This window comes from Enoplosus armatus, chromosome 19 (genome assembly GCF_043641665.1).
Source record: "Enoplosus armatus isolate fEnoArm2 chromosome 19, fEnoArm2.hap1, whole genome shotgun sequence".
NCBI lineage: Eukaryota > Metazoa > Chordata > Actinopteri > Centrarchiformes > Enoplosidae > Enoplosus > Enoplosus armatus.
The window spans coordinates 2,993,720-3,014,172 of NC_092198.1; the positions used below are offsets into that span (position 1 = coordinate 2,993,720).

At 46.2% G+C, this 20,453-nt stretch overlaps 2 protein-coding genes across 2 annotated transcripts in view; one reads left to right on the plus strand and one right to left on the minus strand.

The window, feature by feature from the left end:
- Nucleotides 1–117: 117 nt before the first annotated feature.
- Nucleotides 118–5,165, plus strand: mfsd4b (major facilitator superfamily domain containing 4B). The gene is made up of 4 exons (XM_070925727.1): nucleotides 118–399; nucleotides 1,797–1,965; nucleotides 2,215–2,331; nucleotides 2,995–5,165. Exons 1-4 carry the CDS (start codon nucleotides 118–120, stop codon nucleotides 4,341–4,343), a joined length of 1,917 nt encoding a protein of 638 aa, XP_070781828.1. The 3' UTR covers nucleotides 4,344–5,165.
- The window catches only part of rev3l (REV3 like, DNA directed polymerase zeta catalytic subunit), a 62,776-nt gene continuing 47,420 nt past the window's right edge, over nucleotides 5,098–20,453 (minus strand). The window contains exons 14-32 of the mRNA XM_070925726.1: nucleotides 19,268–20,163; nucleotides 18,979–19,064; nucleotides 18,706–18,831; nucleotides 17,773–17,965; nucleotides 17,512–17,626; nucleotides 17,304–17,419; nucleotides 16,372–16,490; nucleotides 15,476–15,594; nucleotides 15,093–15,234; nucleotides 13,909–14,153; nucleotides 12,813–12,921; nucleotides 11,896–12,102; nucleotides 10,876–10,985; nucleotides 9,986–10,100; nucleotides 9,640–9,777; nucleotides 9,001–9,191; nucleotides 8,229–8,475; nucleotides 7,305–7,520; nucleotides 5,098–6,266 (exon numbers count right to left, since the gene is read on the minus strand). Of these exons, the coding sequence (XP_070781827.1) occupies nucleotides 6,126–6,266; nucleotides 7,305–7,520; nucleotides 8,229–8,475; nucleotides 9,001–9,191; nucleotides 9,640–9,777; nucleotides 9,986–10,100; nucleotides 10,876–10,985; nucleotides 11,896–12,102; nucleotides 12,813–12,921; nucleotides 13,909–14,153; nucleotides 15,093–15,234; nucleotides 15,476–15,594; nucleotides 16,372–16,490; nucleotides 17,304–17,419; nucleotides 17,512–17,626; nucleotides 17,773–17,965; nucleotides 18,706–18,831; nucleotides 18,979–19,064; nucleotides 19,268–20,163 (3,631 nt within the window). The 3' untranslated portion in view covers nucleotides 5,098–6,125. The remainder of the gene's footprint in view (nucleotides 6,267–7,304; nucleotides 7,521–8,228; nucleotides 8,476–9,000; nucleotides 9,192–9,639; nucleotides 9,778–9,985; nucleotides 10,101–10,875; nucleotides 10,986–11,895; nucleotides 12,103–12,812; nucleotides 12,922–13,908; nucleotides 14,154–15,092; nucleotides 15,235–15,475; nucleotides 15,595–16,371; nucleotides 16,491–17,303; nucleotides 17,420–17,511; nucleotides 17,627–17,772; nucleotides 17,966–18,705; nucleotides 18,832–18,978; nucleotides 19,065–19,267; nucleotides 20,164–20,453) is intronic.

Here is a 20,453-nt window from a genome sequence, read left to right on the forward strand (position 1 = left end):
AACGACGGGAAGAAGCCAATCAGACTGCTATCTGCGCGCCGTTTCCCCGCCCGTTAGCGGCATTCTGACAGCGCAACATCACCAGCGGCGAGAGACGTAGTGACACGGTGACCAGGTATGTCTTCGTCCGCCTCACGAGACACCGTCGTCAAAAAGAAGCACGTCCGTTTCGCCAGCATGGAGGACGACGACGACAACGACGACCAGGAGGAGGACACCCTGTTTGACAAGAGGACGGACGCCGGGAGAGGGCTGAAGAGTGCGCTGAAGGCGGTCAAGAGGACGGCGAAACCGGGATGCGACGACCGGGTGGAGGTGGTCGGCGGGAGAAGGGGCGGACACGGAACGTGCGGGCGCTGGATGGTCACCCTCTCGCTCTGCGCATCCTTCCTGGGTTTGGTAAATAATGGAGGGAGCTTTAGCTAAAACCTGCGCGGTTATACATGAACATGTGTGTGTGTGTGAGAGTCCGCAGGCCCGCTCTCATTAACACGACTGTGTGATCGATATCTAGGCAGCCGAGGTTATTCTGAGGTTATTCTGAGGTTATAACAAACACCTGCTCACACTCCAGGGATTCCTTTAGAATCCGGCTGACAAGGAAAAGACGAGCGACAGTCAGGTGGAAAACAACATCCTATGAAACTATCTGTGACGCTGAAATTACACATGCTAATATATTAAAGTTAGAAGCAGGAGTTTGGCTGTAACAGCTAAACGTCGGTAACTTCAGTGTCACATCACAGTGTGGGAACTTTGAGAGCTTCACAGTTTTATGCCACAGGATTTGAAATGATTCCTGAACACCATTTTACAGGACAATTTTGCAACCTTAGCTTGCTAATACACAACTGTGGAAGCAAATAGTATGTCATTTAAATGTCAACATAAAGTATTCAGTAGTGATGGAATGTAAATAATGTGGTATTCAGTTGCTGATGTGTTACCAGTTGTTATGGCAATCATTTGCATCCATACACATCTTTCAAGCTGTTTCTGTATCACGAGCAGATATTCTGACCCATGTGGACTACCTGCATCCACTCTTTCATTAGCTAGCAACATGCCGTGCAGGCAGAGAGATATTCAGTCTGTGTGTGAAGTGAAAGCTTGCAGTATGCTGCACAGTCAGGACTCACAGAGTCGTAAAACTCGCTCTTCAACCACGTTGTGTGCACGAGATTACCGAAAAACACTTCCTCCTTCCTCACACACTGAGAAAAGTTAAATGCACACAGGCCTTGTTATTTCAGCAACACCCTGGTTCACTTTCATTCAGTCACAAAACTTGGAAGCAAAGACGCTGTTGTTTTTAAGGAAACAGTGGGATGGTTGTTAAAGAAACGATCACCTGGAAACATCATCATTGATATGTACTTTTGCACGAGTGGTCAAACGTGGTTACATCGGCGTTAAATAGGCATTTTCCACAGTATAAAACAGTAACGGTAAATTTCATTGTCAGTCCTTCAGAGTTCACGAGGAGAAATGCGTCAGAGACGAGACAGATATGTTCATTTCTCTCTCAGCAGCAGCTTTAAATTGACCAGAATGCAATGCAACCAGAAGGCGTGTTGCATTTAGCACATTCACTCTGCATTTAGGCTGCAAGGTTAATTTAGGTAGTTGTTATTTGAAAAGCGATGGAGGGATGAGTGTGAGTGAGAGCAGGTGGACCAACAGACAACTTATGATTAATAATCACTAATTTAAGATATATAACAATTTCCAGGGGTAGATATACAGTAACTGTAACTCTCTCATTGCAGCTCATGATGATCACTTGTTATTTTCAGGGGATGAGTATCTCTGTTCTCGGCCCCACGTTCGAGGACCTGGCTGTGAACGTGAAGAAGAACATCAGCAACATTTCTTACATCTTCGTCGGACGCTCTGCGGGCTACATCGGCGGTTCCCTCGTTGGAGGCATCCTCATCGACTGCATGAACCCCCATCTGCTGCTAGGTAACCACACGGAGCCGTTGTAGAAGTTGTACTGTATAGCCTGCAAATGGTGCTGGTGTAGAGGCGTCCCCGTTTAAAATGTTACCGGCTCTGTTTTGTGACAAAGATGTCGCCAGATCTTTCTTGTCTTGTAACCCCTGGTAACCACCCTGTGACAGGCGTCTTTCATCTGCACATCTTCTTTACGTCACAGTTTCTTCTGACTCTTTCCACATATTTTACTTAAATAAAACCGTATTATCTGTCCAGGGTTCTCCATGCTGGTCACATCGTTTGGAATGTGCGCTATCCCTTTCTGTAAGCAGGCTCTGCTCCTTACCGGGCTCATGTCCAGCATTGGGATGTCTATGGGAGTCCTGGATACAGGTACGACAATATTTAATGCAACAAGCAACAGTACATCTCATAGGGTAGCTTTGTTGGCGTGTTACGGCGGGGATCCTTTATGATTTTGAACAGACATTTTGCCATGGCATAGCAGGAAAACCACAGGCCTAACTGATAACATTAAAAACAACTGCATTCCATTTAGAGGAGCTAGGTCCACGGTCCTGGTATTGTGCATACTGGGACACTTGACTTGGGGTTGAGCCTTCATTATAGGAGGGTTTCACCTCTGAATGGCAAGTCAAAATGTCTGCGATGAAACGAAGGCCTATAGTAGTGTGCAGAGTTTGGTGACCTCAGCAAACTGTCCTATAATGAGGTCGAGTCATAGTAATTGGAAACGCCTCTCTGAAATTACTGAATTATGTCTGGAATACAGTTTTTATTAGATTAGTATGTAAATATAATACATCCATGGTAAATACAGAGAGACAGAACTGCGATTTTTGGTAATTAGTTAACGGAGTTGACGCAACTCTCTCTCTACATGGCTCTGGGCTACGGGAAAAACCTGTAGGCGTACGCCAGAAGGGGGACACAAAAGCCTCCAGTTTGAAGTCAATGCAGGACACCAACATGCAGTAGCTCCCACAGCGTCTCCATGACGAGTGTTAATAACGTTTTTTCTCTTCTTTCCGCCAGGCGGGAATGTCCTCATACTGAACACATGGGGCGAGCAGGCGGGTCCTCACATGCAGGCTCTGCACTTCAGCTTCGCAGCCGGGGCCTTTGTGTCTCCCATCATAGCCAAGCTGCTGTTCGGGTCCGACGGGAACAGCAGCACCGGGATCACACCAGCCAACTCTACACCTCCTGTCCCCGCAGAACAAACCACCAAAGGCCCCGACGCTCGCACAATCATGCGCTACGTCCACAGCAGGAGCAGCACCCTCAAATCAATGTGGGCCTACGTCGTGATCGGCACGTTCGTCTTTCTCATCTCCTTCGTCTTCTTCATGCTCTACTCTCGCAGGGGCGTGTCACATGACAAAGCCCGCGCGTCGTCAGGAAAGCCCCTGGTGGCCAAACATCACATGGCTCTCGTTGCCCTGCTCTTCTTCTTCTTCTTCGCCTACGTAGGTGCCGAGGTAGCGTACGGCTCCTTCATCTTCACCTTCGCCAAGGACTTCGCCCACATGCCTCAGGCCCAGGCAGCTGGGCTCAACTCGTTGTTCTGGGGGACGTTTGCTGCCTGCAGGGGGTTGGCCATCTTCTTTGCGGCCTGCATGTACCCGGGCACCATGATCCTGCTCAGCCTGGTGGGCTCCACTGTGTCCTCTCTGCTTCTCTGCCTCTTCAGCAGGGAGAAGGTGGCCCTGTGGGTTTGCACCGGTCTGTATGGTGCGTCCATGGCCACCACCTTCCCCAGCGGCATCTCCTGGGTGGAGCAGTACACCACAGTGACAGGCCACATGGCGGCAGTCTTCGTGGTTGGTGCAGCACTGGGTGAGATGGTGCTGCCCGCTGTTGTAGGCTTCCTGCTGGGGAAATTCCAGGACCAACCCCTGCTCATGTACCTGTCGCTCATCACCTCCACCTTCACCTCCATCCTCTTCCCCGTCATGTACAAGCTCGCCTCGGCCCCCAGCGGCCAGAGCAGGAAACCCCGCGCCAGGGGCCGGCCTGACGCCGATGACAGCGAGTATCGCCAGGCGCTGCTGGACTCAGGAGCCAATGACGAGGAGGAGGAGGAGGAGGAGGAGGTGGAGGAAGAGGAGGAGGGGCAGGACAACGAGGCTGATCAGTGGAATGACGCAGACTTTGAGGTCATTGAAATGGACGACACGGCGAGTCTCATCAGTTCTCCCAGCAAGGCCGCCTCTCCTCCTGATGTCACTGGGCTAACAACAGGGAGCTCCGCTGCTGCCTCCGCCAACACCCAGGCGACCGAGCCTGCAGGTGGAGCCTCCTTCTCAGACGCCATCTCCCTGGTGGGAGACTCCCCCAGACGCAAACTACTGCTCTCTCTGGAAAGAGAGAAGAGAGACTGAAACCTCGTCCTGTGACTCCTTGCTGTCGATGTCTCACTAAACACTAGAAGAGCCATGCCTCCACATACTTGTGCTCATTTGTTGTCCAGAACCTGAAAAACCTGATCCAATATTTAACTGTTCTGATGGTTTACTGTGCAGTGAATGCAATACTGACTGACCTGAAACCTGTGCAGCTTAAAGACCACCCATACAGTAAGTTGATCTTTCAAAGCTCTCTGGCCCCTCCTGGATGATGAAGGGTCAGATTCTGACCTGTAATGCTACACTACAGATCGTTCTCAATAATATAACACGTCACCGATTCTCTACACGGAGTCTGTGTCGGCCTGCAGTGAGGTCAAAGGTCAGGGAAGGCTAGAGAACAGAAGTCCCAGGGGGCTGCTAAGAATTCAGTGCCTTGCTCGAGGACACGTGAGCAGAGTGGATGAGTTGAACTCGGGACGGTCGCCCTCTTCTTCATCACGCCACCCTGCTGCCAAAAAACAACAGATTTTTAAAAATGTTATTTCATTTTGCACTATTGCAGTAATTTCATCAACAGCAGGAAGTGAGTGTGAGTGAGTGATGATAGTTGTAAGATTTGAATGAAGACGGGGGGGTTTTTTTGTTTGTTGTTGCACTTTTGTAAAGATCAGAGTTTAGATTTCTTTCGTTTGTGTCGTGTTGTGTAACGTGTCATGTGGTTCTCTAAATCACGCGTGTTGTCGCTGCGGTTCATTTGGATCTTTTGAAGCTCGACAAGTCATTTTAATACATTGACTTTTTATTATATCAATCTCAAACCTCCACCCACAGCAATGTCCATTAAAAACAAACCAAAAAAAAACAAAACACCTCCTTCATCATTATTATTATTTTTTTTTTACATTTATACAAATACACAGGTCCTGTGTACGGCTGTTTGGGGAACTGAAGATTGGATCTCGACGTTGGTTTGATGACAGGTTTTTTTTTTTGCACAGAAAATTGGAAACATACACAAAACTATATATATGCACAAGGAAATAATAGACTCTTCATGACATAAATTATCAAAATACAGTATTGCAACAGTCCCAGATTTTTTTTTTTTTTTTTTTTTTTTAACTGAAATGGTCTCCAGTTTCCACACTCTGTAGGTTAGAGCATGAAGTGTCAAATCCTCCCAGGCGGACATCAATACAATCAAGATTAAAAGAAAAATGAAAAGTGGATTTGATTGCATTCATGGCCGGAGCTTTAGTTGTTTTAATGCTAATGCACAGTGAGATCATAGATGGAGCTATACAGGAACTATTTACAAAAAAGACTGCAGTCGATATAAAAATGAAGAAAAGTCAATTAGTGGTTTGAATGTAGTTTGTCTTGAGAAATGACTTCAAACTGCTACAGCGCACACGAAGACACAACAAGTCATCCTTGATTGGACTGCACTCAGTTTCATGACAGGCAGTCTGTCGCTGTGTCACCAAAGACATCAGCTTCACTCGGCCCATAGCAGCTAATGGAGATGGCAGCAAACAAGCATGAAGACAAACACAAGCCCGAGGAGTGTGGTGGGGGGGGGGGGGGGGGCACTCCCCACAGGAGGCTCCAACCAGACGGTCTGCACACGCAGAGAAATACTTAATAACTAATAACAGTTACAAGACAGAATGAAAACCCAACAGGGTTCAATCGAAGCACCATTTAAACTATAACAACTGAAAGGACAATGAAACACTTGGGGGTGGAAGGGGGGGGGGGCGATTAGCACCAAATCAGCAAGGGAGGGTGGGAGCTCTGGGGTTCAGGAGCCAATCAGAACTGCTCCAGCAGCTGTCGGAGGTAGGGGGCCTTGGAGAGCTGTCTGTTGACCCGGGTCAGCTTGTAGAGGACGGGACAGTCCAGGGACACACAGGGCACCTGTCGCTCTGCACAGCCGCTACAGTTCCTACAGATCTGGACACACACACACACACACACATGTGAGAGCTGGGTGACCACAGACAGAGAAAAGGGGAAAAGCTGAGGAACACGCAGAATCCGCATGATCTGAAAACTATTTGACTACTTATAACCTCACCTGTCCTCCCAGCTGAGAGTGAAATCACGGCTGTAAAGCTGCTTTATCTTTATGACTATCAAAACAACACATGGAGGCTGGGTCAAGGGTCGTGTGAACAGAGAATTATTGTTACAGGAACTGAGGAAATGATCTTCAAACAGGGACAGACCTGTGTGGATCTGTCCCCTCCTGGCCCCTGAGAGACCGGAGGAACAGCTCCCACCAGCCTGGGTTCAAATCTCGTCCGTCTCCCTCACTGTGACCTTTCAGAAATGCTCATTCTGTACGACATGGTCCCTATTGTCAGATTCAAGAGGCAGAGTGGAGAATTTCCTCAGTTCATCCACCCTGACTACCACCTCACAGTTAAGAGAAGAAGAAGAAGCAGGCAGAGGTACTAGGGGCAGTATTTTGTTTCTCAAAATTTGGATTTTGTTCCAATCAAATCTTGCATATTGGACTGGACAGTAATTCAAAACCAGGACCGTGTTGAGGAGAATTCAGACTTGCACAGTTCCCATACGGTGCTTCAAATGTAGCTCTTGTCATCTTGTGGCACTTGAATGTTACAACAAAATACACTTTGGCTGAGACATTAACACCACAGCCAGTTCAAATAGGACAATAACACTTTAGATGAGTAATCCAGCACAACAAAGTGTTGAAAACACTGATTATATTGTTGGGTTTATCCACCCTTGTTGTTCTACTGTATTTGAAGCTTTTATTTGTTTGGAGGCAACTTCATGCAACTGTGATGGAAGCCTGAAACCTGCAGTGCGCTGAGAGTAGGACTGTCCAGCAGTTAAACGTTTGGAGGAAGAGGAGGTGTCATTATAAGAACGTTCGGGTTATTATTTCTAATTGAACTTTTTTTTGTGTAAAAAAACAAAAAAAACACATTGGACACATCATATTTTTGTGTCTCTCACCTTGAGCAGCTGGTCTTGCTGACTCTCCCACTGTCTCATGTCCTGGTGGAGTGTAACGGCGACCCGCTGGGGCTCAGCGCGGCACCGCGAGCACACGCCCAGCTGGGTCAGCTCGTCACACACGGGGCAGTGGAGCGTGGTGAAGTACTGGGAAATGGTTCCCTTCCTCCCCGCTTCCTCTCCACCCATCGCCGAGGAGCAGGACGCCTTCTGGACCTGTGTGCAGAGACAAGGGAATTATACGCGACAATCTCCTTTTGAACAGGACTGCTGACAGGAGTCCGAATGCGTTTTATTGCCCAACAACCGTTTCAGGATTATCTAGTAGAACAGAACCACAGCCTTATGTGGACTGGATAAAAAATGGATTCACTTGTAAAAGTGTTGCATCATTCACACGACCATAAACAATATATATATATATATATATATTAGATTAACTGTGCTTCCAGCTCTACCAGCAGATGGCATGTGTGCTCTGTCGGAGCAGAACTGACTCCAGTGTTTACACAAAGACTGAAGCAGCAGCGCTGCAGTTTGATGGGTCTCATTCGATCCTCAGCAGGAAGCACGGGAGAGATTTTCTATTCATCCTTTGTTCTCTCTCCACTAAATACACTGAATGAAAAGACCTTATCAAAGTCTGGTTTTTATTTTGACTGGAACCAATCCTCCATCTCTGACTTCAACAGTAAGCTGATCAGTCACTGTCAGCCAAACATGGATGGTAATTAATAAGGAATTCATTCTCTAAACTCAAGCCCATTCAGATTTTCTGCATCTTCATAACGCTCCCTTTGCTCTTTTTATATGTTAAAGTGAATTATCATCATCACTCTCCTGCGTTGCTTCTAAGCTCCAGAGCTAAGATAAAAATCTTAATAGCGGCTCATTTCCTGACATGAAATGTCTTTTCCGTCTCACCCGGGGGAGCTCCTGGTACCAGCTGAACACGTCCACTCCGATCAGCTGGAACATGCGGGCCAGTGGCGGCAGGATCTGCTTGGTGATGTAGTAGGTAGCGTTGAGGCGGAGGCTGTGGTCCTGCAGCACCTCCATGGGCCGACGCACCAGCTGGATGAGGGGCACGCCAGGCATCCCGTACACCACCACGTACGGCACTCGCTCGCCCACCCGCGGCTCCAGGCGACGGTCGTACGCCATCATACGCCTGTGACGAACAAAACCTGATCATAACTGTTGGACCTCGGAGCTTTTCTTTGACCTGTGCTCTAACGCAGCTCTTCCAGCGTACGAAACTGTAAATTTTACTGTAACTGACTCAAATTATTCACATAAAAGACAATTCAAATTGTTTACTAAATAAAACATTTTACGATAAATGAGGTAAACTACCAGTGCTCATGAATGAGGCTGAATATTTCCCTCTGAAATCAGATTTTTTTTTCTTCACCCATTAAGAGCTGGGTTGCCTAGCAACAGACTCAGGTACTGTACATGCAGGCTAGTGCAGCCAGACAATGAGCACTGTGAGGAAGGAGTAATTGGATTTACACTGACTACTGTAACTGTAGTTGACAGCTCTCTCTCTCTCTCTCAACTCTCATGCTCTCTGCTGCAAACATATTAATCCAAGTGAAACTAAGGACTTCCTCTGTCTTTTGGTGAGGCATTTCTCTGCATGTGGCTTTTCTGCAAATGCCCACTGACATTGTGCTGTCAAACACACACACACCTGGTGAGCTCCAGAGCAGGCACGCAGGCTCCGGGCCGGTACGAGCCGCTGCCCCGGTACTCCTTGGCGAAAGTCAGGTCCTGCATGCTTGCCCGGCCGTCCAGAACCTTCACGCACTGACGCTGCACGAACTGCTTCACCTGGCTGATGTCCCGAGTCTCAAACAGCAGCTTAATGGAACGCTCCAGGATCTGGGAAGAACACAAATGAACGCCATAACAGATGATGAGAGGATAAACGTGAGAGAAAGAAGGGAGGGGAACAAAAGAAAAAAGGCCTAACAGAGAGATGAAGTGGTTCAAATAGAGCGAGGTTCAGTCTTAATATCACAAAAGCACAAATACGGGAGCGACTTGCTCTTTAATCGCGTGATATTTAAACATGATCACTAGAAATGGCAGCACATGACTCTCTCTCATGAGCCTACATGGCAGAATTAACACTGGGACATTTCAGCGTCTAGACAAAACCAGCCGTGTCCCTGAGCAGGCAGGGCCCTTTCCCCTGATTGACACGTTGTGAAGCAGTCTGATTAAATGAGAGTGGGCAGAAAGCTGGCGTGGCTGCGATTGGTGTAGAGCACGGCGCAACGGGTGAGGGAGGGAGGAGTGGGTGGGGGCGGGTGGGATTGCCTGTTACCTTGGAAACAGCGGGGCAGCCGTCGCGGCGCACCGTCTCGATCCCTTTGGCGTCAAACACAGGCTCCTTCTGGTCAAGGCTCTCGTACATGTAGCCCACGTAGCGCTTCTTTGTCTGCAGCACGCACGGGAGGTACACCTGGAAACACACACACACATACACACACACACACACACAGATCAATAATTACCTCTGAAAGTGTCTAAATGTGTGAATGGAGAAAAGAACACTGACACAAATCCAAATCAAAGTGCACAGACATTACAGAGAGGCTGCCCTGTGTGTGTGTGTGTGTGTGTGTGTGTGTGTGTGTGTGTGTGTGTGTGTGTGTGTCGGGAAGCGCTACCTTCTCAAACTTGAGCTTGACTGGCTTGGGGTTGGTTGCAGTCACTGCCTCGGCGATCTCGTTGCCGATCTGGAAGGCCTGCTCTTTGGTGGCTCCCTTCAGCAAAACAAACATGCTGCAAAAACACAAACGGACACGAAACAGCAGCGCTCAGTACTACAGGCCATCTATGATGCATGTCACCGCCTCCTCAGGCAGTTCCCACACAGCTGAGCAATAAGAGAAACCTAGGTGATCTGCCAGTGCTTAAAAAGTTAAATCAGCCCCGGTGGAACTTACTGTCATCCCTTGTGTTGGCGGTCAAATAAAGGCATCAAAAATACATTGAAAAGTTCATCAGCTGAGGGAAGTCAGCCAACTATAATCTAAACACAGCAGTGCTGTGCCTGAACGCATCCCGCGTAGACTCTAATGGATGACTGGAGTGGTGGTAGCACCAAATATGTGTGTCACTCTGAGAATCATTGAAGTGATTTCCTACTGAGACGCTTGATAAGTACAGCCTCAGATCTCCCTTTTTGGTTTCACTGCTTAAGTAATGTAGTTTAATTAACTAATTAAAATGCAAAAGACACAAAAAAAACCTGATTCATGCAGTTTAAAACTTCACAAAAACACAACAGGAGCAAATCAATCACTGCTTGGAAAATACACTAGTTGGAGCCTTTTTGCTACCGACGGGTGCCTTTGAGCCAGTTCTCAAAACAATAAACCACCAGTGCAGGTGCTTCAGAGGCTCTCACACCTTCAGAGATCATTACAGTGTGTCATTACAGTTTGTGTCAGTCATTATGAGCATGTATTACTTGTACTGCTGCTTTGATGATGGACCGGCGACTGTACGGATTTCCAAAGATGTGATGCGGCGAAAAGCACCAATAACTGCTCACCTGTCGGTGTCTCCGTACACAACACGCGCTCCCCACTTCTTAGTGTCGTTGACCAGCTTGATGGCTCTCTCCAGGGTCTCTCTGGCTTTGTGGACGATGCTGTCTCCAACCTGGGAACCACAGGCGAGACCTTTAAAGAGGTGCTGCACACTTAACTTAAACTAAAAGATATGACCGTGCTGTGATGAAACACATCAATGCTTGTAATAATAATATTAATACTGACATTTCTTACCAATTTTATAAACATTTTGGTAAGAAATGATTTGAGGGTGTAGTTACCCTTTAATGAACAAACTCTGCTGTACAAGATTTGAGAGATATGTCTGTTTCACACAGATAAACCACGGTCCAGACCATTCGAGATGTGCAGGAACAGCAGAAATGAAATATTCCCCATGTGGTGTCATATCCATTACACTTCTCCAAAGGAACCACAGATGGGGTATTAATGGGGGGGTCACGTGGCGACGGCTGACTTCGCCCAGCTCCCGCTCCCACGCGACTTGAACTGTATTATCTGTAATTTACTGCGCCCCTGTCAGCTTTTTATACTAACACGGTGTTGTACGAACTAGTGGCAAGAAGAAAAGTGTCCCTTTGGATCACAATGACAACCTCTTTTAGAATATTTGGCAGCCTTCCTTGATCATCTTCCTGGTGATCTTGTTAACCCACTGCAGAGAGGTTTGACATAGTACCAATGAATATAACAATGCATTTAATGTAATGTAATGTATGTCAATGCAACCCATGTATGTTAACTCCTTTATTCATTCTTGTTTTGCAATTTGGCAAAAATATCTGTGCTGTCTGGTTCTTTGTTTGGTCGTGGAAAAAGAAAAGGAAACAGATGGCTTTAAATATGGTCCTATTTGGAATTTGAAAACATAACCAACGCAAAGCTGCTGTCGTTGCTTTTTCCTCTGAATTCTCTAAATCCAAGAATGGTAAAATGTGGCCTTCCTCTTCCTCACGGCGACAGTACAGGCGGCTGACGGTAACCTCTGGTGAGCTTACCTCCACGCTGGGCATGCGTCCGGAGTAGTTGGCGGCGGTGTAGCCGAAGGTGACGTTGGCGATGAGCTTGAGTCCGAGCTGCCGGGCGTCCAGCAGCCTCATCAGGGCCTTGTCCTGCTTGTAGGTTTTCATCGACTGCTTCACCATGATACGTGTGTTCAGGATTTCCTCCAGCATGTTGGGCAAGACCCCTTTACGCACTGAGGACTGGACACAAACAACAAAGGGGTGAACAACACGTGTACACGTCTGGCAAATACAGCAGTTCTTTACGGCCCAACAAACAAATACTGTCTTCACATTTGAACCTAAACAGATCTTCATCAAACGCTCACACTATTTCACACACTGTGCCTAATAATGACTAATTCTCAGCAGACTTTGAGTGCGTTGTGTGTTCACACTGGCAAAGTAACACAATTACATAAACAGTGGTAGTGGAACTGCTCCAGGGAGAGGACAACTCCAAACAAAAAGTATGAAATCTTAAGAAAAACCAGCTTCAGCTAAATCAGACTACAACAGAGAAACAAAATCAGATCCAGACCAAACCTGATTTCCTTCTGTGCCTTTTAATAACCTCATTATACATCAGTGTTCACTGTGCTGCAGCCGTGTGTGTGTGTGTGTGTGTGTGTGTGTGTGTGTTATGTAATAAGACTGTGGGACTGCAGCCAGGGAGTGTAGAGCAATAAGTGAATGAATGAAAAAAAATGAATGGAAGGAAGTAGAGCGTGAAGTGGGCTTTCTATAGACGTGCTTAGCCTTCACAGTAGCTAATGACCCTTAATAAACCAGCACTGCTGGAGAGGTGATTCATACTCGGGGGGGGGGGGTGGGGGCAAGTGCTCTTCCAGGACAACGTTAAGCGCTGGGTGAAATCTCATCAGAAGGGGGGGCGTCGGAGGGTGCTGTACCTTGACGAAGGCGATGCCGTTGGGTGACACGGTGATGTCGTCGCGGAGCTGGTAGAGGAGCTCTGGAGGAACCCGCAGGGAGGTGCAGCCGAACTTAAACTCATCCGGCCTGAAACAAAGAGACACGCGTGTGAACGTCATTCCAGAGGAGGAACTCTCCCCTTTTTCAGCACACTGAGAGTCCTTTCTGGTGCAACAGTGTTGATGAGTTTGCGAGCGACCTCTCTCACATGTTGCAGAAACTTGTGTCAGACTGTGAACATGTGAACAAGGTACCGGTTGAAGGTAAAAAACCCCGTCTACTGCAGCTTTGGGATTGGCTGTTGATCCATTAATACCACCTGTTTGTGTAAATTAGCAGATAGTTTTACTTCTAATAAATAATGGGGCATATTTAAAAAGGAGAAAATCATGTTATGATGGATCACAAGTAGACCCTGCTTTATTTTACAGGGTCACAAAAGTCCAAGAAAAATCCAGAAAGATCCAATTACATGATGAGTGGGCTTCAACAAATGCTGGTATAGTTTAAATTAAAACCAGCACACACACAAAACAAGCAAAACAAGAAGTACTTCTGCAGCTGACAGGAACAATCCTTAAGTGTTTTGTGTGTGTATATACATATATATATATACACACACATATATAAATTAATCAAACACAGGTACTACTAAAGAAACTAGTATCGACTCTGAGGTACTGCAGTTGATTTGGATACTCGGAAACTAATTTGCCACTTTCTACTCTGCTGAGAATGAAGAGCATGAAGCCAGCGTATGTCTGCCAGACTCTCCTCTTTTTTTTCATTTACCTTGGAGTAGTAGAAATATGCATGTTGGAAAGTAGTGTTCATGGCTCCTGCTGTTGCTATGCAACTACAGTAATACTGGTGGAAAAAATTGAAATATATCCTCTAACTTGCAGCGCTCACTGCTCTGAGCTGTGAACAACATGCAGAGCTCTCAGCGTGTCTGTTCCATTAAAAATAATGAGGGAAGACGGCAGCACTAGAAGGAGACTTTCCTGGGAGACGAGCAACCTAAGCAAGTTGGGAGTACATGCAGGAGGTGTGTGGGCTTTGTCACGTCCTTACGTTCCCTGGCTGTCCACGTGGCCGAGACAGGTGGAGTAGCAGTAGTTGTACGCGATGACGATGGAGGGGTAAAGCGACTGAAAGTCCAGTACAATCACTGAGTTACTGTAGAAGCGCGACTCAGGCTCCATCACCAGAGGGATGCACTGCGGCGCCCTCTGCTGGGCTCGCTGCTGGATGCTGGGCGTCACGGGGATGTAGTTCAACGGCTTGGCCACACGTAGCATCATGGACTCAACGCGGTACTGTAGGGACAAAGTATTTTTAATTATAAACTTAAAACTAAAAAAACTTAAAACTTTTTTGGTCTTCTTTATTTGCACTATGCTTAAGTAACTTTGATTTGACATTTGTAAAACAGCCACACTGCTACATCTAAGGGCTGCTGCTCTAGTAAACACAATGACAAAATAAAATAATATATATATTATTATACTATAATCCTCAATATGGAATATTAGAACCTTTTAGGGCAGAAACGTTGCATTAGTTACTAAGCTGTCAGATGGCACTGGTAAAGTTACCGAAATATTGACTAAATATGTATGTGATACACTGAAATAGCAGCTGTAGCCTTCTAAACTTTGCACAGTTTATTTTTTCACGAGCAACTTGCTCAAAATACTGAAGGTCCTGGTTCAAAACCATAGTTCTAATAAGCTTAAATTATAGATATGACTTGGATGAAAGTTTAACTGGGAGAATGCAGATACCGACCAAGAGTATACAGCCATACTAGCAGCTCTGCAAGTCTGTACTTAGGCGCAGAGATGCTTTGAGCTAAAGGCTAAAATTAGCATGCTAACATGCTGATGTTAAGCAGGTATAATGTTTACCATACTCAGCAGCTTAGTTTAGCCTGTTAGCATGCTAACATTTGCTAATTAGTGCAGCTGAGTCTGCTGGGAACAGAGTGATAGGCAAGGCAGAGAAGAGAGGTGGGGGGGGGGGGGTGACATGCAGCAAAGGGAAAAGGTGCCCCAGGACACATTTTAATTTTGACCTGACGGTGGCACTAGGTGAAAATTCAAGTTATTACAATTCATCCTGTGGGAAACATGAAAGTCTGGACCAAAATTCAAGCAATCCATCAATTAGTTGTAGAGATATTTCAGTCTGCTCTAAGGCTACAGCACAGACAACTGCGGACCAATCAAGAGTGTCCAAAATATGTGCGTTGGTACCTGCGATCCTCGAGTCAGAACATGAAAGAACTGAATCCCAAACACTCTGGCCAGCTCGCTGGTTTTGCCAATGATGTCATGCTGCTGAAGAAGTTGCATGGTGCCATGCACACGGCTCACGTAGTGGTCCACCATCTTCCACCTAACACACACACACACACACACACACACACACACACACACACACACACACACACAAGCATAATCATTGAAATGCAGTGTTTCCATCACCTTTGAATGTATATGTTGTAGGTTAGTCATGTAGACAAGTATTCATTTTTTCATTTATGGGGAAGGTCACAGGTCATGTTGATTCACATACAAAAAGGCAGAGAATGAAATGCCCCCCACCCCCACAAAGTGTATTTGGTATGGGCACAAACCTGTAGAGGTCTGTGTTGTGGTCAAACCAGTCAGACAGGGTGCGGTGGCTGTACATGGGGAAGCGCTGGTGGAGTACATGGAAGGCCACGTTCTCAAAAGTGTAGTTGTTCAACGTCACCTGGAGGAAAAAATAAAAACAATCTTATACCATTTCCTCAAGGCAGCTCCAACATGGCGTTTACAGAACTTCATTCCTCAGACTGTGTACAATTTATAAAGCGCCCTGACTTTCCTTGTTGAAAACATAACACTGAACCTTTTAAGACAGTGGTTCCTAATGTTTTTGCTTGTGACCAGTAACCACAGGTTACAGCTTTTGTGTGGACACGAGTTGTGAACAGTTCGATGAACAGTGACCAGTTTAAGGATTTTTAGAAAGTATCCAGCATGTCCCTTTATGGGTCCCAAACCCCCAGTTGGGTACCACTGTTTTATGGTATTTCACAAATCCCATGACTCCTCGGACTGAAGGGCAAGAAATCAATGAGCGAAAACATCCCTGAAGATTCATAAAATGTGAAATTAAGTGATATTTTCCCAAATCACTCTTTTGCCAATTATTGGATTTCACACACCATATTTTTATTGTGCTGTGGTTGGTTACTTACTAATATAACTACTGGCCACTACTAGGAGCCTTTGACCAAGGCTTTCCCTGTGTGTTCTGAGTGAGGAAAATGGCATTTTTAATAAAAAAGCGACTGACTTTATTTCATAGTTAATAGTTCAATAAAAAGAGTCAGTCTCTGTAGCAGAATCTAACAGTGGTGAGAATCCTGCCTTGAAAGGCTAGAGGAATGAGAGAAAATAGGTCACAAGCTAAAACTTTGAGTGTTGATGGCTAACAACAGCTTATTTGGGGGGTGGGGGGTGGAGGTCATGCTGGGACACCTGCCTCAGTCTTCATCACCCTCCACAGGTTGAGGGTGATGCGTCCGATGATGTTGATCTCAGTCATGGTGTCGGCTCCGTACTCATCCCTGTCTGCAGTGAAGCGGTTCTCTTTGGAGTCACCTGAGGACACGCACAGAGCCAGACAGACAGCCAATTACAGAGGGGGGGGGGGCACCAGAGGCTCTCCATTTACCTATTACATACACACACACACACACACACACACACACACACACACACACACACACACACACACACATACAGGGAAACACCCAAACACACACATCTGCGCATCTGCTCTTGTGCACATGTAAACACACAAACAGGGCCACACATGTTTGCACTTACCTACAGCATGCATACACACACACACACAAACTTTCTTTTGAACTGGGTTTAACAATTTCCTTCAGACTGGAATAAGGGATTGCTCAAAAACAAACACTTGTAAGAGAGGAAAATAAAAAAGCGCACTCACACACCTTCAGTCTGATAGGACTTCCTGACTTTCAGCAGCCACACTCAAATAGGTTCAATAATCGGTCGATAATTACTTCTGCAAAATCCTGCACAAGTGCAATATGCAGCTGTGAGCTTAACAAGCGCCAGAGACAATTTATGGATTTGCCCTGATGTGGCACAGCCTCTTTTGAAAAGAGAGGAACTTAATAGCCGACCACCAGCTGGGGTTTACTGTGTGGAACATGGAAGAGTAAGTGAAACTTTTTCTCATAGAAAACTATTAGATATATACATGTAAGCAATTCCTGATGCCTAGTTTGAGTAGCAGATCTATGAGTTTGAAGGCTCATCAGATCCTCCTTCGCAAGTCTATCATTTGCATGCAAAAGATCTGCTTTGAACTCTTCCTTACACTTGAACATGAACCACTAGAAGAGCAAGCGCCTCGGCTGTGGTGACAGTCGGCCCTACCTGGCACTCGTGACAGCTGCTGACACAGGTCCACTCCGAGCGCTGCAGCCCGTTGGAGGAGGTAGCCCCAGGAACGCATCTGCACCTCATACCCGACCAGGATGTCTGGGTCAACCCTGACACAACATAGCAATGTTAGAACCAAGAGCAATATACAGTGACTGCTTAGATTAGCATTTCATAAGCCAAATAATGTCATGATACACACCTCCTCATGATGGTGATCAGCTCCTGAAACAGCACCTTCTCATCAGTCGCGTATGTCACCTGTAACCCAGAGACGCCAGACCTGACCAGCAGGGGCGCTGTTCCTCTGTGACCTGCTGAGGGCATTTAAACAGATTCATCAGCCTGACTGTAAATAGGCGCTGATCATGTGACTATGAACAACCAATATAAACAAGCAGCCTACTCAGACTTCGCTGAATAACGTTGAATTAATTGAACATAATATCAAACGAGTTTTAACCTCGGCCACAACTTTGATGGTCTTTCTCCACCACGATGGCGCCTGTCAGCTTGGTGCTGTCTACATCTGGCAGGGGAGCATCAGAACTGAGGCAGTAAAATAAGGCACATATGGGGTCGAACTCGGGGTCAGGCTCGAGGTCACGTCGGGTTCTTGCATGCAGCTCCATGCCCATCAGTGTTAGGTACTGGACCTGAGGGGAAAAGACAAAAAAACAACGTTGTCAAAAGGACAAGTCAGGCTGATGCCATTATCTTTAGACCTGGATTTTGTGGTAATGATGTTTGTTAATAGGCTGCATGGGCTCCGTGCAGAACGGGATTCAGTAGTAAAACTCTGAAAGCCACTTAAACATTAGTTCTCGTTCCAAGAGATACTCCAGTGGCTGAGCCCGCCAACTCTGAAACCATGTGTGCCCCTGCTGGTCGAGGATCGAATCCTGCCAAACTTTCTCTCCTGCGTTTTCCCATATTCTCCGCCTTCTTCTCAGCTTTCCCTCCACTACAAAAAAAAACAGGTGCAGCTGAGCACTCAACTGTATTTAAAAGGGTTCTTAATAAGAGTGTTTGATGGTGCATATTTCTTCTATTTAATATGTTTGAAAATGTAACATAAATGAAGTTAATGTAAATGTTGCCTCATGTTTTTAATGTGAGTGTTAACAAAAACGCACAATAATAAAATGGAAATGAACAAATCCTGGCTGTGGTGTTTCTGCCTTCTACGCTAACAAGTGGCAACCAGATTTAAAATGAATCTTTGAGGGTTAATTAATTATAATGTTAAAAGCTGAACCTAATTAGACTGAATAATACTCTGATTCAATAAGCGCATTTAATAAAATGCTATCTAACTCCAACCCTAAATACTGGACTGGTCTTTCATCCTTAAAGCGCAAAAATAGACTGAAAAATCTTAAGTGGTGCAGCTCACCTCATGCAGAGCTTTGGCATCCTGCAAGTTTTGCATGCTGATTTTGAAGCCGTAAGAGTTGGCTATGCTGGGCCCTTCAATCTGAGAAGTATCTTTCTTTGGCACATTCAAAGCAGCAAACTGGTTCTGTGGAAGACAAAGAGTACATGAGAAACATCTAAACGAACAAGACAACACAGGCACATCAAATGAACAGCAACACCCATTAAGAGGTGGACTGTGGTCTTTGATGTGGTGAGAAGTTAAAATAAAAATCAACACTTGCGGTCTGACCTTCATCTGTGTGGTCAGTAAAACTCTTCTCAGTGGGTCCGCTTGGCTTCTCCTCCTCTGCTGGAGTCTCTGGGAAATGGGATCGTCTGCAGCAGGAATAAGAATGGGAAGAGCAGAGTCGAGTTAAGTAACAGTGAATATCAATGACAGGACTGCATGCACAAGATTTGCCCAAATAATTCAAAGAACTGGTCAGCTATGATACATTCTAAATCCTGGCACACTTGTCAATTATACAGCTTGTATTAGTTGATATTACACATTACAGGCAGAATGAACGTTTTCCTACCCTCAGATATGGGCGTGCTGCACACTGGCTCCAGATCTTCCTTGCTTCTCCGCCTCCTCCTTAAAAAGGGGGTGCTGTGAAGGAGGTGGGGACTGGTCCTCCTCTCTTCCCTGTTACTGACATGGAGGTGTGAGGGACTAAGATTCTCACCTAGTCTCTCCAGGGAGTTAGAGAGTCTAGGTGACGTTGATACTGGAGAGTTTTCACTTTCCTTGTTTTCACTGAGCCGGTCTAGCCCTGAGGGACTGGGCTGACAGGACTGCTGCCAGGGAGGCAGCTCTGGGGACTCTGGCGAGGTGGTTTTATCAACATCATCGTCTTTTTCTCCACCCTCTTGCTCAATATCCACACCGCCTTCATCTGAAACTGGACTCACATCAGTGGATTTACATTGAGAGCCTGTATTCTTCATGGGAGATATGATTAAGGACAGGTTCAATTTCTTTCTCCTTTGGGTCTTGATACTGGAGAGTCTCTCGCACAGCTCAACCTCCACCGCTGGACACTCAGTTCTCTCTGGGTTCCCCTCCACTTCCAGCCCAACCCCTCTCTTCAGCAGCCCTGTCTCTCTTCTCCCTTTTTGTAAACTCTCATACTGTTTCCTGGCTTCCAGCCACAGCTGCACACGCTCTCGGCTTGGTGGGTTTTTGCAGGGCAGAAGGATGACCTTCTTGTCGCTGGCTGAGGACGGGTCAAGCTTGGCCTGCTCTTTGCTTGCCTCTGAGGCCTCAGCTCCCTGGGCTTGGGAAAATGAGGTAATTGCGGTGGCGTGGTGCGTCATGGCTAAGAAGGCCGTCTTCCAGAAATGGAGGCCCTCCAAAGACAGGTCTCCACTGAACTCTGCTAGCTCCTTAGCCAGCCTGGTACCCACCGTTAACTTACGGCCGCCAACCTCCCTAGAGAAAAGAAAGGGGATGTGATTAATTGACTTACATTACATTTTTTGATTACTGCAATTTATCACAACTTTAGAAAAGGAGAATTATGCAAAATCTAAAGGAGTCAGCATAAATGACATGGTATATATTTATTGAATGAAGCCATGTAGATAAGTATTGAGCAACTTTATATGCACGGCCACATGCTCCTACGTGTGCATGCGCATTGTCGTGCATGATATAAGCAAAATGTGATCCCACTTGTAAAGACATGGCTCCATAACACTACTAGTGGTCATAAACCCCAT

What these genes read in the sequence shown, in the direction of transcription:
- mfsd4b (XM_070925727.1), top strand. Translation starts at nt 118, where the DNA reads ATGTCTTCGTCCGCCTCACGAGACACCGTCGTCAAAAAGAAGCACGTC. An exon ending in GCGCATCCTTCCTGGGTTTG is followed by an intron (nt 400 to 1,796) that starts GTAAATAATGGA and finishes TGTTATTTTCAG; the next exon opens with GGGATGAGTATCTCTGTTCT. An exon ending in GAACCCCCATCTGCTGCTAG is followed by an intron (nt 1,966 to 2,214) that starts GTAACCACACGG and finishes TTATCTGTCCAG; the next exon opens with GGTTCTCCATGCTGGTCACA.